The sequence below is a fragment of the Spizellomyces punctatus genome, assembly GCF_000182565.1.
Source record: "Spizellomyces punctatus DAOM BR117 chromosome Unknown supercont1.12, whole genome shotgun sequence".
In the NCBI taxonomy this organism is placed as follows: domain Eukaryota; kingdom Fungi; phylum Chytridiomycota; class Chytridiomycetes; order Spizellomycetales; family Spizellomycetaceae; genus Spizellomyces; species Spizellomyces punctatus.
Genome location: NW_015971548.1, coordinates 460958 through 476048, shown reverse-complemented (window position 1 = coordinate 476048; position 15091 = coordinate 460958). Strand labels below are relative to the sequence as shown.

The 15091-nt window shown below is 46.9% G+C and overlaps 6 protein-coding genes across 6 annotated transcripts; 2 read left to right on the top strand and 4 right to left on the bottom strand.

Annotated features, from left to right (window-relative positions):
- Nucleotides 1-345: 345 nt before the first annotated feature.
- Nucleotides 346-4383, bottom strand: SPPG_06563 (uncharacterized protein; the record flags this gene model as incomplete). Its single annotated transcript, XM_016754764.1, has 25 exons — nt 346-589; nt 663-698; nt 760-850; nt 921-1001; nt 1060-1122; nt 1179-1468; nt 1535-1555; nt 1628-1631; nt 1697-1785; nt 1855-1881; nt 1944-2004; nt 2067-2165; nt 2227-2342; nt 2410-2508; nt 2573-2666; nt 2729-2752; nt 2815-2842; nt 2913-3101; nt 3183-3201; nt 3262-3388; nt 3446-3589; nt 3660-3688; nt 3752-3872; nt 3948-4051; nt 4120-4383. The coding sequence occupies 25 exons, from the start codon at nt 4381-4383 to the stop codon at nt 524-526; spliced, it is 2286 nt and encodes a 761-aa protein (XP_016606199.1). The 3' UTR covers nt 346-523.
- A 112-nt stretch (nt 4384-4495) lies between these two features.
- Nucleotides 4496-6211, top strand: SPPG_06562 (uncharacterized protein). The gene is made up of 6 exons (XM_016754763.1): nt 4496-4684; nt 4751-5022; nt 5086-5151; nt 5216-5384; nt 5448-5838; nt 5907-6211. Exons 1-6 carry the CDS (start codon nt 4580-4582, stop codon nt 5975-5977), a joined length of 1074 nt encoding a protein of 357 aa, XP_016606198.1. The 5' UTR covers nt 4496-4579; the 3' UTR covers nt 5978-6211.
- Nucleotides 5968-7377, bottom strand: SPPG_06561 (uncharacterized protein). The gene is made up of 2 exons (XM_016754762.1): nt 6449-7377; nt 5968-6385 (listed from the first exon to the last, which is right to left on the bottom strand). The coding sequence occupies exons 1-2, from the start codon at nt 7367-7369 to the stop codon at nt 6173-6175; spliced, it is 1134 nt and encodes a 377-aa protein (XP_016606197.1). The 5' UTR covers nt 7370-7377; the 3' UTR covers nt 5968-6172.
- An 835-nt stretch (nt 7378-8212) lies between these two features.
- SPPG_06560 (uncharacterized protein) lies at nt 8213-10802 on the top strand. Its single transcript, XM_016754761.1, has 7 exons — nt 8213-8726; nt 8799-9094; nt 9153-9269; nt 9334-9461; nt 9521-9527; nt 9590-9619; nt 9678-10802. The coding sequence occupies exons 1-7, from the start codon at nt 8480-8482 to the stop codon at nt 10617-10619; spliced, it is 1767 nt and encodes a 588-aa protein (XP_016606196.1). The 5' UTR covers nt 8213-8479; the 3' UTR covers nt 10620-10802.
- On the bottom strand, nt 10623-11477 carry SPPG_06559 (uncharacterized protein). Its single transcript, XM_016754760.1, has 2 exons — nt 11225-11477; nt 10623-11150 (listed from the first exon to the last, which is right to left on the bottom strand). Exons 1-2 carry the CDS (start codon nt 11388-11390, stop codon nt 10861-10863), a joined length of 456 nt encoding a protein of 151 aa, XP_016606195.1. The 5' UTR covers nt 11391-11477; the 3' UTR covers nt 10623-10860.
- Nucleotides 11478-11574: 97 nt separating this feature from the next.
- Nucleotides 11575-14691, bottom strand: SPPG_06558 (uncharacterized protein). Its single transcript, XM_016754759.1, has 14 exons — nt 14646-14691; nt 14484-14578; nt 14330-14413; nt 14117-14267; nt 13988-14050; nt 13891-13933; nt 13751-13830; nt 13576-13674; nt 13416-13509; nt 13299-13344; nt 13164-13239; nt 12995-13101; nt 12804-12938; nt 11575-12743 (listed from the first exon to the last, which is right to left on the bottom strand). Exons 1-14 carry the CDS (start codon nt 14670-14672, stop codon nt 11726-11728), a joined length of 2118 nt encoding a protein of 705 aa, XP_016606194.1. The 5' UTR covers nt 14673-14691; the 3' UTR covers nt 11575-11725.
- Between the last annotated feature and the right edge of the window lie 400 nt (nt 14692-15091).

The window sequence follows — 15091 nt, the reverse complement described above, 5'->3', positions numbered from 1 at the left end:
AATACGCTGTGGTGGCCAGTGATTAACTGTGTAGGAGTAAGTACCTTACTATCCTACAAATGTCTCCCAAATTCATGCAACCTAATTATGAATCGCAAGGACCCGCCCAAATATTCCTATGCAATCCCATTCATTTCTACAAACCGAACCGTTAGCAAGTCCTAGGAAGCCAAGGACTTACAAACATCATATCCTTATGCTATAATTCATATTTTCACAGTCAAAGCGTTTCGAAGATACGCGCCTAAGACGACATCACAGCGATGGCGGGCAGCCTAGACAGGAAATATACCAGGCAGTGGACTAACGTCCAGTTATCTGCACATGCTGTTACGTAAATCCTTCATCCATTTGCAAACTCATGGTAACGATGAACCACCGCAATCAAATCCCAGACGTTTATATTTGGCATAACAACTGGCCACGCCGACCATCTAGTCTCTCATCTACTTTAGAAAGATTTGACTAGTTAAATTACCTGGGTCCCCCTTTTAGTATTCGACCTCAGGCCAAACACGTTCAATCAGTCAGTCCAGGTTGCTCCCAGAGTCAGACCAAGGAAGGAGAACTTGTCGGTAGCTTCCTCAATCTGATCAACCATGAGTCCGGTCGTCAGCACCGCGTAGAAATGCTGGAACAGTAGACAAAAACAAAGGTCTTACCCGTTGCTGTGTGCTCTTGCCAGCTCCGTGTCCAGCCTTATGGTATGAACCGCATGTTTAGCAACGTTATGGAGGAAGGGCTCACCCGGCGACATACCTTTGTCTCAACCCGGATCATGATAGGTTGCGGATTGTTCCGTGCAGTATGCTGAAGCGTCGCTAAGAACTTGTGAGAGTGCAGCGGCACACTGTCGAAAAGAGCCGCATTTATGAAATGCAATTTTTGATATGATGGCTACAAAGTCAGGCTCTGCTTACACTCTGTCATCATGATCACCAGTGGTTATTAGCACTGCTGGGTACGGTTTGTCTGACCGTACATTGTGGAGAGGCGAGTATCTGGAGAAAGGACAGGATTAGCGTGCAATGCATTGAAGTCACAGAAATGTACACATACTTGAGTAGTACGTCAAAATCTTCTTTCTTGTCTGGGTCTCCGTAATCCGAGGTCCATGCATGTCTAACGGGATTAATCATCAATGGTCGAATCGCTCGCAAGTCAACAAAACAGCGTACCCAATGGTAAACTTATGGAATCGAAGCATATCAAGCACACCGACATCCGCAATTCCACATCCAAACAATTCGGGAGCTTGGTTTAAGCAAGCACCCACAAGCAATCCTCCATTAGAACCACCGTTAATACCCAACTTTTTAGGGTTGGTGTACTTGTTTTCAACGAGCCACTTTGCAGCAGCTTGGAAATCGTCAAAGACATTTTGCTTCTTGTCTCTCTTTCCTTGGTCATACCACTTCTCCTGTCCGTACTCGCCTCCTCCCCTGATGTTTGCCACTGCGACCACCCCCTGATTTTCATGGTTGCGTAACATCAGTAATGGCGTCGTGCCGTGAATTGCCACTGTAGGTCATACCTTCATGTGCTGCACAAAGGTCTACATAAACATCAAAAGAAAGATCAGAAGAAAATAAAGGGAGATCGATGACGATGAAACTTGGTGTCCTACCAGCCTACATGCAAGGCAAGGTTAGTTCCTTATCAAGCTATGGACATAGTCATCAGTGGATAGACGTACCAGGTGACCGAAAATGATGGTAAGATAGAGACATTAAACCCTCCGTAACCGTATAGGAGTGTAACATTGTTACCGTCCAGTGGTGTGTCCTAATATAATATCGGTCATCAAACAGATTCTGGAAAGTCAACAGGTACTTCACATCTTCGAGATCCCACCTTTCGGCTTATAATGTACATAGGAATCTTTAAGCGCTGCGTTAGCATCAAAAAGCTCAGTGCCTCTGAAACTGTGTATCAGCCAGTACCTTGGTGCCGTCTTTGCTCGTATAAAAGATTTGCTTCGTCTCCAGGAGATCCGCCTGCAAACTGATCGGGAACGGGTGTGAGCGAAGGGCATCCGACATGGAAAATAAACGACTGTAGCTTGCCCGTTCACTTGTGTTTCTTTGAAAACAGAATGCTTCAGGGTGCGGAAGTCGAATCGATAGATCATTCCAGGTGTCGTGAAAGATGAAAACGAGTAGAAACTGTCAGAGTGGAAATCAGCCAAATTGTTATACGACTAGGCAGCCGACATTGGCGTCATACATTTCCTTATCTTCTTTCCGACCCGTCAAAGACCCGATTATAGACCCCAATGGCAATGGCAGTTCTTTCGGGGTCAGTGCTTCCCCGGATTTCAAAGAATAAAGCCTGACCACATGCTACATCGGATACAACAGCCAAGTCAGGAACCAACGATAGAGCAAATGTAAGATACTGCTTTATCACCTTCACATCATGCAGATAAGCAAGAATCAGCTTATCATTGTCTGCAACCCGGTTGAAGGAGAGGACATCTTCGCTTTCCGGGATCACCTCAACAAAGCCCTGGATTCGGGTACAAGGTTACTTGTGAAATGAGAGTCAAAAGAATTTGACCTTGCTAGTTTACCTTCTGAGGATCAGCCAAGTCGTACTTGACGATACGACGCTTGGGGGCATCTAAGGTGGTCTGGAACCAGAAGACCGATCCCTCGTTCGTCACGCTGTGATTGCACACTATTGGTTCACAGTACCGGTAATGAAATACTTGCAAATAATAACATACTAGTCAAACTCGGCAATGAACTCGCTGGTTTGGGAGATGCATGATTAACGAGCACCACAAACGAATATGTCATGGAGGGTCCTTACTCGACGACTTTGGCAATCTCCGGATTCGCTTTACAGGAAGTCTTTCGTGAGCTACGGCAATTCTCCTTTGTCTGACTCACGGCAACCTCCAAGCATACTCGTCATTTCCCTCTTCCCATTCTTTTCGTAAGTCTTCTCAATGTCAAGGATATACAACTTCTTTTCCGGATCACAGCTACGGCAAACATTCATGATCAGGAATTTTCCATCGTCAGAGATTTCGGCATGGACGATGAAATCCGGGTCATCTGGTTTGTAGACGAGGACATCCTCCTCCTGCGGAGTTCCTGCAGATTGGTAAGGACAGAACATCGTTCAACATCCTTTCACATAATTGGTTATCAGATGGCCAGTGGCGCATAGTCTACCTATTTTGTGGTAAAACAGCTAGGCCAATGCTAATCGTTAGCTACTAGTGGGACGCGAATCATCCCATCGTAAACCTACCATGGCATTCTTGTTCGCGTCCGTCTCCGTTCCGGCTTTGTCGCTCGTTGTATGCGCTGGCTTGGGATAGCGATTGTAAAAGAATCCCTTATCGTCATGTGTCCATTCGATACTTGTAAATTTGGCCCTGGAATCCAATGCGTCAGAGACAAGAATATACTTTAAAGTTTACCTAAAACTTCACCATTCGATCGGCTTAGACTCATAGTTCAGGGAGGCATCATCAGTAGTTTCCCGTACGTGTATTGTGACCCAGTCACTACCGCTGGCCGACAGTCCGTAGGCAAAGTACTTGCCAGACTTTGTGAATCCGTACGTGTTCAGGGAGCTATTTGAGTGATAAGCAGGAAGGTTGAAGTGAAAGGGCATTTAAACTTTCAAATGTTGCAAACACATACACGGTCCCGTCTTCAGAGAGCTTGTTTGGCTGCAAGAAGCTGAGAAATCAGCAACTGACATGGGTATCTGAAATCGCAGCTGAAATACGCACATCCAGAAAGGTCTTTGGTGTCCCATCTAGTGATTCCAGCTTGTAGAGCACGGCCTGCGCTTGCAAGCCACTGTTGTGGAAGTAATAATAATTGTCGCCCCGTTTGAATGGTGCTCCAAATCTAGCGAGAGATAACGGGTTCCAGTTTATTGTGCTGGACAAAACCAAAGCAACCAGTCAGAGCCATGGTCTCAACCTTTCATAGTTCCATAAGTTAGTGAGCTTCTCCTTGAAGCTCTTACGATAAGGATTCTTTTCAACGAAATTGTAGAAAAGCTTGTTCTGCGCCTCCACAAAGGCCTAACTCCATGACGTGGTCAAGACTCGGGAGTGGAAAGAAGGTAACAGTGGGAACAGTAGCATCCTACCTTGGTTTCCTCTGAATCAGGGTCCTCCAGCCATCTATAGGGATCCTTGATTTCCTTGCCGTGTAAAACTTCGGCAACAGTTTCATCCCGGCGGACGGCGGGATAGTCAAATGGTCCTCTCGGGGATTCTGCGACAACGGCGGGTCCCATTATGTGTAATCTACGCCGAACAGTTAAACAAGATAAGGTTTGTAAATCGACTCTAGCACGATGAACGCGTTGACGAAGCACAATGTTCAAAGCAAGGAGGCCGCCGCGTTGCATTCTACAAGTCAACTGGCGCCCTGGTGGCGGGCGACACGAGGCCTTACTTACGCCTACACCCGTATGTGAGTCATACAAGCGATATCCACCGTCCTTTCACTGTTGCTCCTACGACGATCGTTGGTAAGGCGTATGGAATTTTGTTTTCCAATGGGTCTCGTATGCAACGACGCCTATCGAGGAAATAGCGGATGTAATGGGACCTCATATGGGGTGCGATTTGGAAAATGAACCTGAACTGCTGGAGTTAAGCGCAAATAATCCGGAAAAGAAAGAAAAAACAGAAGATGAACCAGAAAAGGTCTCCAGATGCCTACTTGCAATATAAACAAATGGATAACTCACCAGATCGGCTCTGCTTCCTCAGCCTGCAGCCCAAATAATCGTTCGAAATGACTATATGCAGAACTTTATTAATACGTCACTTCGGCCTCAAAACTACATTCGGGAAGTCCATCCATTGGTCCGGTTTACTGAGTATCCAAAGCTTCAACATCTAGCACAGCTCAAAGATGCAATTGTGGATGCGTATGCCACTCCCCCAATGTACATCAAGGCTAATCTGAGACGAGAAGGGTTGGGTACTTTGCTGGGTGGTATCAGATTCGATGTCATTCTCATTGACCCTCCGCTGAGAGAGTATGCACTCTGGGAATTCTGACATCAAGTCAAAAACGCTAAATTGAGTTATTTCTTTTCCAGGTACTGTGAATGGTCTCCTTCTACTATTATCAACTGTCCCGATCCAGTGCGTCCATATTGGACTTGGTAATCATTTATATTTTATTGCATTGATACTTCAGTGTTAAGCTAATAATGTCCTCGCTGGCAGGGAAGAGATTGGAGCCCTTGCGATTGAAGATGTGGCTGCCACACCTTCCTTTATTTTCATTTGGGTGGGAGATTGCGAAGGCTTAGATCAGGGAAGATCCCTGTTGCGCAAATGGGGATACCGCAGATGCGAGGACATTTGTTGGGTAAAAACTAATAAAACCTGGCCGGTATGCGTCAAGGGCGATAGATTGCGCTCACCGACTATTGGACTGATTTGTCGGGCACTCTAGGGCACGCCGCTCATGGCTCCACCTTCCGTCTTCCAGCACACCAAGGAGCACTGTTTGATGGGAATCCGCGGAACAGTCCGTCGTTCCACCGATGGGCATTTTATTCATTGCAACGTGGACACGGATGTCATCATCGCCGAGGAGCCTGAAGACCTCACCACCCGCAAGCCGGAGGAGCTGTATTATCTCATTGAGCACTTTTGCATGGGACGTAGAAGACTCGAATTATTTGGAAATGATGAGAACATTAGGAGAGGTTGGATCACTGTCGGACTAGGCCTTTCTACGACTAATTGGGACAGGGACCGGTACCTTAGTTGGCTCCGAGGCGAGGGAGCTGCTCAAGGTACTCCCTACGTGAGAGGAGGACTCTTGGTTCCAACGACCCCAGGTATTCTTTTTGCTCGACTACTGTCAATATGCCTCGTCCTAGACATAAGACATTCTTCTCCTTGGCAGACATTGAGGCTATTCGACCAAAGTCACCTCCACTATCTGTTCGGAAAGGACCACGAAGAGGTATCATCTAGCAGGAAAGAGATACTGTGGATCCTTCCTTTCTATTATGTACTATGATTCAGAATATGCGACATTGGAGCCTATGAGATACTCTGGAAGGGAAATTGCGGTAGTAATTAACGGCCAGCAGTCTGGGATGAAGCAGAAGCCTTTCTTTGTAGCCAAATAAACCTCCTAATAATCTATAGCAATTTGCTGGAATAATATTATTTTCGTTTATTTGCCGCGGTAGGTGTTGGTTCAGACACTGGTGCGTCGGAGGATGCAGTTCCCTCTTCGCTGGCATCTGTCTCTCGGCGATCAACGCCGCTAACCACCCCTTCATCTATCGCAGCCTGTACAATATGTTCGCATAATGCCTGCGCTTCTGTTATGAGCTGGTTTAAGTTGTATTTTTGAAGGACCTTCTCGCGCGTTTCCTAATAGCATGGTGATTGCAGGGTGAATATTGCGTTGAGACTGACGTTTTGATTTTTACGCACCTTATACTCAAGATCTCTTGAGACAGCATCATTTAACACCTCCTTCTCTTTGTAATGCTCCATAAATTTACGTCTTAAAGTACCGTCGCTCAGGGTTGCTGCCCGGGCAAGGCGGAAGGCCTGTGCCCTGTTATAGATGACTTGATTCTTTGCCAGCACGTCTTTCAAAATGTCGGCTTCCGTCCATTCATCTTTTTTGTCAATGAATGCAGCAGCAAGGGCAAGCGCCGCAAACGACCATCGCCTCCAACCATACATTGTATCATACAAGGATGAAGATACCCCATGTCGGTCCACTAGGGCTGCCTCGCTGAGAAATATAACGTATGCATCCACGACCGCAATGCCAGTAAGAGCCACTGCCCCATACGTGCGCCACTGTGTTTTTCGCCATGTCAGAGTTCCGAGCCCGATAAACACCATGGTCATGGCGTACGACAAAACCAACGAGGGAACAATATATATCATGAAGTCAGACGGCTCGACACACCAATTGCACTTTGTGAACGCATCGTGGCCGTAACGAAGGTACATCCTCCGGTTATCCGTGGATTTGAGCAGCTCGTATAATCTCTCAAGCTCTTCCACACGGTCTCGCGTAGCAGGATCCGCCTGTCGCAGATCGTATGCACCTTCTTGCGTCCATCCAGGGAATTTTGCAGACATGTATTGCCGGAAATTGTTCCGAACAACAAAGGACGGTGACTCCGGGTGTACGCGAAGGTCCCGCAGTAGATTCTGGGAAGGTATAGTCGCAACAAGGATGTTGGCACATGCCACAAAGACAAGGAAGAATGTGGAGAAGGTATCAAGAGAGGTCTTTGGACGAGGTGGGCGAGGGGTGGTCTTTTTAAAGTACTCCCTCGCCTTTGATATCAGAAAAGGCAGGCCCACCCAAAGTGCGACATTTAACCAGGACATTGCAGAGAGATGGAGCACTCGACACGAAAGTGCAACCATGCATGACCAAGTAGAAACCATGGCAACAAGACCGGGCACCATCAGAACCCATCATTGAAATAAACAAAGGATACCTCAAATGGATACCTAACGGCCAGCGGAGACAACTACGACAGAAAGCAAAGACGCTTGATACATTCGTGCGCCTTCGGCTTTATTTGTCGTTTTTTAGTCGTTCTCAGCATATCTCAACTAGGTAGTCAGTCTCTTTTCCCCTTCCTCATACCACAGCACCCTCTCTTGAAAGCATTTGCAAGGATTTTCCTCCTGTCCCTTCATAGGGGACGCAAGACCTACGTATTTGCATGCTGATTACGTTTGCTCTTTCTCCTAGCAGCGGACGCGATGGTATCGCCTCTTTTGAATATGAACAAATCGATGGCTAGTGTGGTTGACCCCTGTTTTCGCCAGTAATTCAACAGCCTCCTCCAGTAAATATAAATGATGAAGTCTGATGGCCGTCAAATGCAGAGCGTAACCCTTTGATACAACAGCATCTGCACGAACAAAGGCTGCTACTACCTCAACCGATCGATGAAGTCCCCATATGCAATGCCTGTGTCCTATCATAGATTAGATGCAACACTGGTTGAAAGCAGGGTCGAGCAGAATGACATCTTTCAGAAGTGCCGATGCTTAAAAGGAAGGGACCGACGCTATTGCTGATAACAAGTCATATATGGAACTGACAGATTAAGGCGCAGTCTGAGATTTAGGCCTGTACTCATGCAGTATGATGCTAGCCGCAGATTATAAATCACATCATTACCCACATTTCTTGTCTGTTCATTCGCAGTTCCCGGTAAGAATGCTGGAAGATCTGTAGTAATCTCGCAGGAAATCACCACGTTCCAAATGCTTACTTGAGCCAGTCGATCAGGAGCTTAGTGACCATCCACCTTGGGCCAAGACTTCTTGTTGCTCTGGCTGCCTACCCGCCTTCGACTGTTCTCATTTGAAGGGGCAGGCGAACAAGCTTAGGCACCGTCTCACGGCCAGACCAAGCTGAAGGCCTAGTCTTTGACTGAACAGGTATTGTGTCCCACAACGACAAGCTATACTTCTCCCACCATGTTCGCCGTCCCCCACACACCTCCAGCTTCACGGACCATGAGCCATTGTCTGGACGAGGAGGAGTTTAGTGCTTCTCCTCTCGCTCAAACCGAGGCCTCTCCATTGCCTTACTCAAAGGTTATAAACGACCCTATTCATGGCCACGTCGAACTTGATGAGTATTGTATGCAAGTCGTTGATACGATACAGTTTCAAAGACTAAGGGACCTAAAGCAACTGGGAAGCGCTTATTTCGTTTTCCCTGGTGAGTTTTAAGATAGTTGGGCGATTGCCGGAAACGGAAAAGCTTATGGAACAATTCTCACGCCACCTGCAGGAGCCTCCCACAACCGCTTCGAGCATTCTATCGGAGTCTGCTATATGGCAGGCGTTCTTGTCGAGCACTTGCGCAAGTCTCAACCCGAACTGGGAATAACGGACAATGACGTCAAATGCGTGAAGCTGGCCGGTCTTTGTCACGATTTGGGCCATGGGCCCTTTTCCCACATTTTTGACAATGAGTTCATGAAGCAGGCGAGGCCAGAATTGGAGTGGACTCATGAGCAAGCCTCGGAGGATATGTTGGAATATCTCGTCGAAGATAATGATCATGTAGAAATTAATGAAGATGAGGTAGGCGGGAGCAAGAGTCTGAGAACTTCGTGGGAAAACAGCTCACTCGCGACATCAGATGCGGTTTATCAAAGATCTCATTCATGGAGCACCTCGCAGCGATTATCCTCAGGCGCACAAGCTCTTCCTGTTTGATATTGTTGCCAATAAACGCAACTCGGTTGATGTTGACAAGGTACACGGAAAGAGGCATGTCGTGAAACTCTACTCTACCGGAATAACAAGGTCCGGCTTTGCAGTTCGACTACATTCAACGGGACTGCCACAATGTTGGCATCAAGACCAGTTTGGATGCGATGCGGCTTATAGCATTTGCCCGTGTCATCAATAATCAGATATGCTTTAACCAGAAGGAAGCGTTCAACTTGTAAGTTTGTGCTCAGCTCAGTTTTGATGGCTGCTTGATTGACCTCAATCCTCCACTAGATACGAGGTAAATTAGTAACGTGGGAGTGCCATCTCACAGCTGAGGGTAACATCGATGATTTGTCGCAGATGTTCCACACAAGATTTTCTCTTTTCAAGGTAAGCATTGACGATGTCGGTTGTAATGGCTCACCTACCTCACGCAAGATCAATGTAGAGAATATATACCCATAGAGTAGGAAAGGCGACCGAATACATGATTACGGAAGCCTTATTGGCGGCGGACAAATATCTTGGCATATCGTCTTCGGTTGACGATATGAGGCGCTATGTATATGTCACTGATAGCGTAATAATGGAAATCGAACGGAGCTCTGCACCTGAGCTCGAAAAGGCACGCTCTATTATAAAACGGATTCGGAAGCGAGACCTGTACAGGTTCGTTGATTATGTTCTGGTACCGCTACACGCATCGATAGAAGCGAAAGAGAAAATTACACCTCAAGCCATAGTGGAATGCCAAGGATCGGATGACAATCTCACCGATTCGGACGTAATTGTTGAATGGCTGAAGTTGGGGTATGCCATGAAAGACCGCAATCCTGTAGATTTGATTCGCTTCTTTTCGAAGTGGCATCCCGATGTGTCGTTTCCTATCAAGAAGGAACATGTCTCTAGTTTCATCCCGACGGACTTTGAGGAGATAACGCTCAGGATCTATGCGAGGGACAACGACCAGCGGCAAAAGATACAGAAAGCTTTCAGGAGACTAATACGCCGCCTGAACCATGTTGGTGAATTGGGAGTGCTGGAAACTGAGAACGGAATATATGGACGTGAGAGTAGTGAAGAAGAATGTCGGGAAGAAGAAGGGGGCCACATTCGTCGATTGTTCGAGAACGTATTAGATGCACCAGAAACGTGGGCTCCGTTAGGCCCAAGCCCTGAGAGATCCTCGCTAAGAAGTTTCGGTTCAAGTGTCGGTGTGGGAGGCGGTTCAGCTCAAACGAGTCCCGTTAAACCGCTTTTCGAGCCCAGCGAAGGGACACTCTTGCCGCCAAACTATACTGAAATATCTAGTCCCGCCAGAAAAAGACCAACCGGCAATATGGAGACGGAGAATGGAAATGCTTCGTCGAAACGTCCGCGGACTGCATAGAAATGAGTGGATTCTGAGGCGCCTATCATCAATTCAGAAGAAGATTTACATTTATACATATCTGACGCTATTGCTGTCAACCTTTTGTATGCAGCAAATATATCACGATAGATTTTTTTTATGTCACAGCATGTTTTGTGAATGTATCTGCAAGGAGCTAGCGAATACTTCGCGTATATACAGGGCTATGTACAAAATGCGTGCAGATACATCACCCAATGTCTCAGTCTGATCCAAAACGTCACTGATGAACCGACGCCCTCCACCCAACCCATTGATTGAAATGCTTATTCGCACACCTTCCCGAGTACTCTCCCCTCGTCTCATTGATGGGTGCTCCCCTATTACGCCCCAGAGAAAGCTTCTCGGTGTGGTGCGCGGCGTGAGGAAGCAGGATTTTGCCCTCGCTCAAAATACACTGGATAATCTCAGTTTCATTGGTGGTGCCAAACACATTAATAAGTGTTTGACGAGAGGGTGTCATTGCGCGACCCGTATGACCTCCATTAGGAACTTCCCAGATTTGCCACCCTGTACACATTGTAGAGAATGGGATCGTCAGCTTGAGTAAACTTTGGCCTGAGCGGGATTAGCAGTTTACGTACTAGTCAGGACATCGACGAGAGGGACACTTTTATCATTGCGCCATTTTTCGACCATTCCAGGTTCCACGAACACAAAGAATTCGAGCGCTGGCCGATGGTTGGGATCCTTGTCGGTCCAAATAACACGATGGAGCAGATTCGAGGATTCGTTGCCCCTAGGTTTCATTTTTCGAAAAATACGAGGATATGATTTGTGAAGACAAAAGAAATGGATGTTGAGCTGAAAAGAATCGGAGGGGGAAACTGGAAACTTTCTCTTTATATGAGTGAGTAATGGTCGCGCACCCCATGGTAGTCATCCTGACGAAACGGTATGACAAATAGAAATAACGTTACTTGCAACTGGTTACTTGAAACTAGGATCAATTGCACTTTAAAATCTAGTACTGTCTGTGGAAATGATAATATTGATGCAGCTTCAGTAAATGACAATGTCTACATATACAATCTTTAAGTGATGGAAATAATAATTTTCATGCCAAAAGCTTAACCCATCTGGGGTCATGCGGCTCCGTACTTCCCAGCAACGACAGATCGCGATATGTCCTTCAACTCCACAACAGGTTGCGCACTGTCTTTTGAGACGACGGTCAAATTGCACGCGGAAAGAAGGCGCGAATTGCTCGTGAAGCGAACAATTACTGTTCCTGGTTGACAAGGTTCTGTCGTTTCGAGGCGGGCAAGAATCTTGCTCGGTTCAGGGGTGGCGGTATCGTTATCGACAGTACCCTCAATGCTTCCTACTTTCCATAATATGGCTTTACGGTCAGAATTCCACAGTCCAGTAGGTTTCATCTGAACTTGTCCAATCTCCCCACCACCCTCAACATGAACCAGGAAGGAAACATCCGATAGCGGAATATTAGAGCGAACGGAAGGATTCCTTTGATACGCTAATAGAAGCGACGTTTGCGTAGCATCGCACTTCCATACTGGATGCACATACAATGGAGTGAATTCGGATGGATCATCAATCCGGACTTGATATTTCAAAATAGGTACTAATGAGGTCGCGGATTGTCGTAGCGCACCAAGGTCTAGGGTGACTTCGTTGGGTTTTGAAGGATCTGTAACTCGTGCAAAAGTTTCGTTCAGCACCACTTGTGCTAATTGATCGTAATTTTCAATTCCTAACACGAAGCTGCCGCTGTTGCTCGCAACATCAGCAGTGGCCCTCGGCAGTGAAAGAGAGACTTCGCCCATCAGTAACAATCTTTCCACGGCGTTTCCTTTTATCAGAACATTCAGCGTCTCGACCATGGATGCAGCGATAGGAACGGGTAAAGTATTTGCAGCCGGTGTTACACTCCCAGAAGCCAGAGCTGAGTTGGAAATTTTCGTCGGTTGCAGCGTCGGCATGGTGGGTAGGCTAGGCACCTCGTCGGATCCACCCAAAAGGATTCCATTCGATGGTCCCATGTGTATTGTCATGCGCTTTCGGACCATATCAGCAGATTCCATCGAACCTGGTGTTGTCTGCGTCTGTTGTCCAGCATCAGACAGCGACATACGCCTAGACCTGAGAATTCTCTATGAGATGACGTACAGTACAGGTTTCGAAAAATGACAGTGGATGTACATTCTCTTGGATGAACGGTTAATGGTAGAAGGCAATGCGCCTTGAAATTGCCTCAAAATTCTGGTCGCTTCATCGGGATTCTCTACAATAGCTTCCTTCCGGATGTCGACCTTAATTCGCTGATTGCCTGTCGCACTGAAAAGTGTCGTTAGTCCTGTCCGTCAATGCCCGTGCCAGTCACTACTGCATACCTGCTTGTGTCGTCTTCCTCATCTAGAGCAGATGCGGCCGGCGCATCCCACGGGACATTTGGTTGTGGAGGTGGAATTGTGTAACCCTCCTCATCAACGTTGGGTTTCTGCTTTGACGATTACTATTGTAACGAGCATTGACGCCAGGATAGAAAGAAACCAGGCTCACCTGGCTTGTCGCCATTGCACTGGAAGCGACCGAAGCGCGTTCTGGGGGAATTACGACCGAGTTCTTGCGTGACGTACTAGCGAAACATAATCAGCATCAACGTCTACTTGGTCAAAACCACAGTCACATCCTTACGCCGTCGAACTGCTGACATCATTGACTGTATACTGATAACCGACATCTAAATGGCGAGATTACTGTCAAAAAAACCGTTTCTGGCAGCTTGCGTGCAATAGATCAGCAAGACCCTACCGTCACCAGTTTTGTTGCCTTTCAACGAACAAAAATTAGCGGTGTCGTTCGCCACATCAAATGACATTGCGGAGGCGAGAATTCCATCAGAAATCTTTACAGTTTCAATATGAAAAATCAGCCCGCGCTCGTGGGTATTGCCAAGGTTCATACTACGCACCGCAGTTCGTGCACCACCATGCCTTGCATCAAGATCTGCCGATTTTGAAATGATCTCTTTCAAGAAGGTGAGGCGGCCCTCATCCATGAGTTGAAATCTCTACAAGATGGGGAAAGTAGAGAGAGCCGACATAAGGACACAATTTACCAGCGGCGGATGATGTCCTGCGGCCTACCTCGAATGATTGGATAGCCTGTGGAACCCACTGATCCTTCGCTGCTTCCAGTGCAGCAAGTGCATCGGTTACCTTCTTGTCTGTAGGATACGATTCGTCAGCATCGTCCACCGATGCTCCCCGTTGATGTATGCACTCACCAAGTTTATCGGAACCATTTTTCTTCTTTGCCTTGGCGACTGCCTACGCAAGGTTAGAAATCACGCCTATATGTTTTGGCGCAGAGCCAGAGCTCACCTTCAGATGTTTTATAACTTTTTCATCATAATCCTTTGTACTTCTTCCGAAATCAGCTTCGTACTGCATCGATGGATGGCATGGTCATTAGCGAAAAAGGCGCGGTCACCAGTGCAAAACGGCCTCTACCTGTTTTAGTTTACTCCAATCTGTATCCGTGTGACTTCTACCGCGCACAGGTCTTTCAAGCGTCTCCACAACTTCTTTAGCATAAACCATGTGAAGACCGGCAAGCTCATTCGTTGCTCCCAGAAGCTGATCCCACACTTCACTGAACGCGCTATACAGAACTTCAGCTTGAGTGACATGTCAAGCGATAATATCTTCTCTCCAGTTTCTCACCCAACAAAGTCCTTGTCTCCGCTCAACGAATGCTTTTTGGATAATCTCATAAGGTCATGAGCATATTTCTCCTCCAGTATAGCTCTGTTAACCCCACATAGTTAGAGAGGCTCTCATAACCACATGAGTGAGAGATTGAAAGTCGACGTCTCACCGCTCTTTGAAATAGTTGGCAACTTCATCGTCCAATACCTGACCACGCTTGAGCCGTTTCAAAACGATATCGAACGATTCTTTGGGCTTTTCAAACTGTTCATGAAAGCAGGAGAGTACATTAAGAACCGCTCCGACACATGCAGCATGCCTATGAACTCACGCTAAAGGCTTCCACAAAGCGGGACATATTTGCGGTTAAAGGACAGTCGTGAGCTGGGTGAGACTTGTACCAGAGCAATTCAAGGCATCTAATTAGCTTACGTAAAATTGCCCGATATGGTTTTGTGACATTCTTGGGAGGTCATGAACAGGATCAACTTAACGACCAGAGTAGTCATAAGGAAATCAAACTAACACCTTTCCTGGATTGTAACCGCTATACTAAAAGGTATCTGTACAAGCTCAGTAGACCATCACCGACGATGGGAAGAGAGGAAATTGAGAAGCGTAAACTCTGAACTCCTCACGACCCAGACGCCGCCCAGAGGGACGTAATATTGGTCGATGTAGAACACCATTCCGTACTTCTAGGTGACCGGTAGATGGCATGGACAGTTCAGGTAGACGGGATGCAAGTGCGGGATCCCGATTTTCTGTTAGACTGAG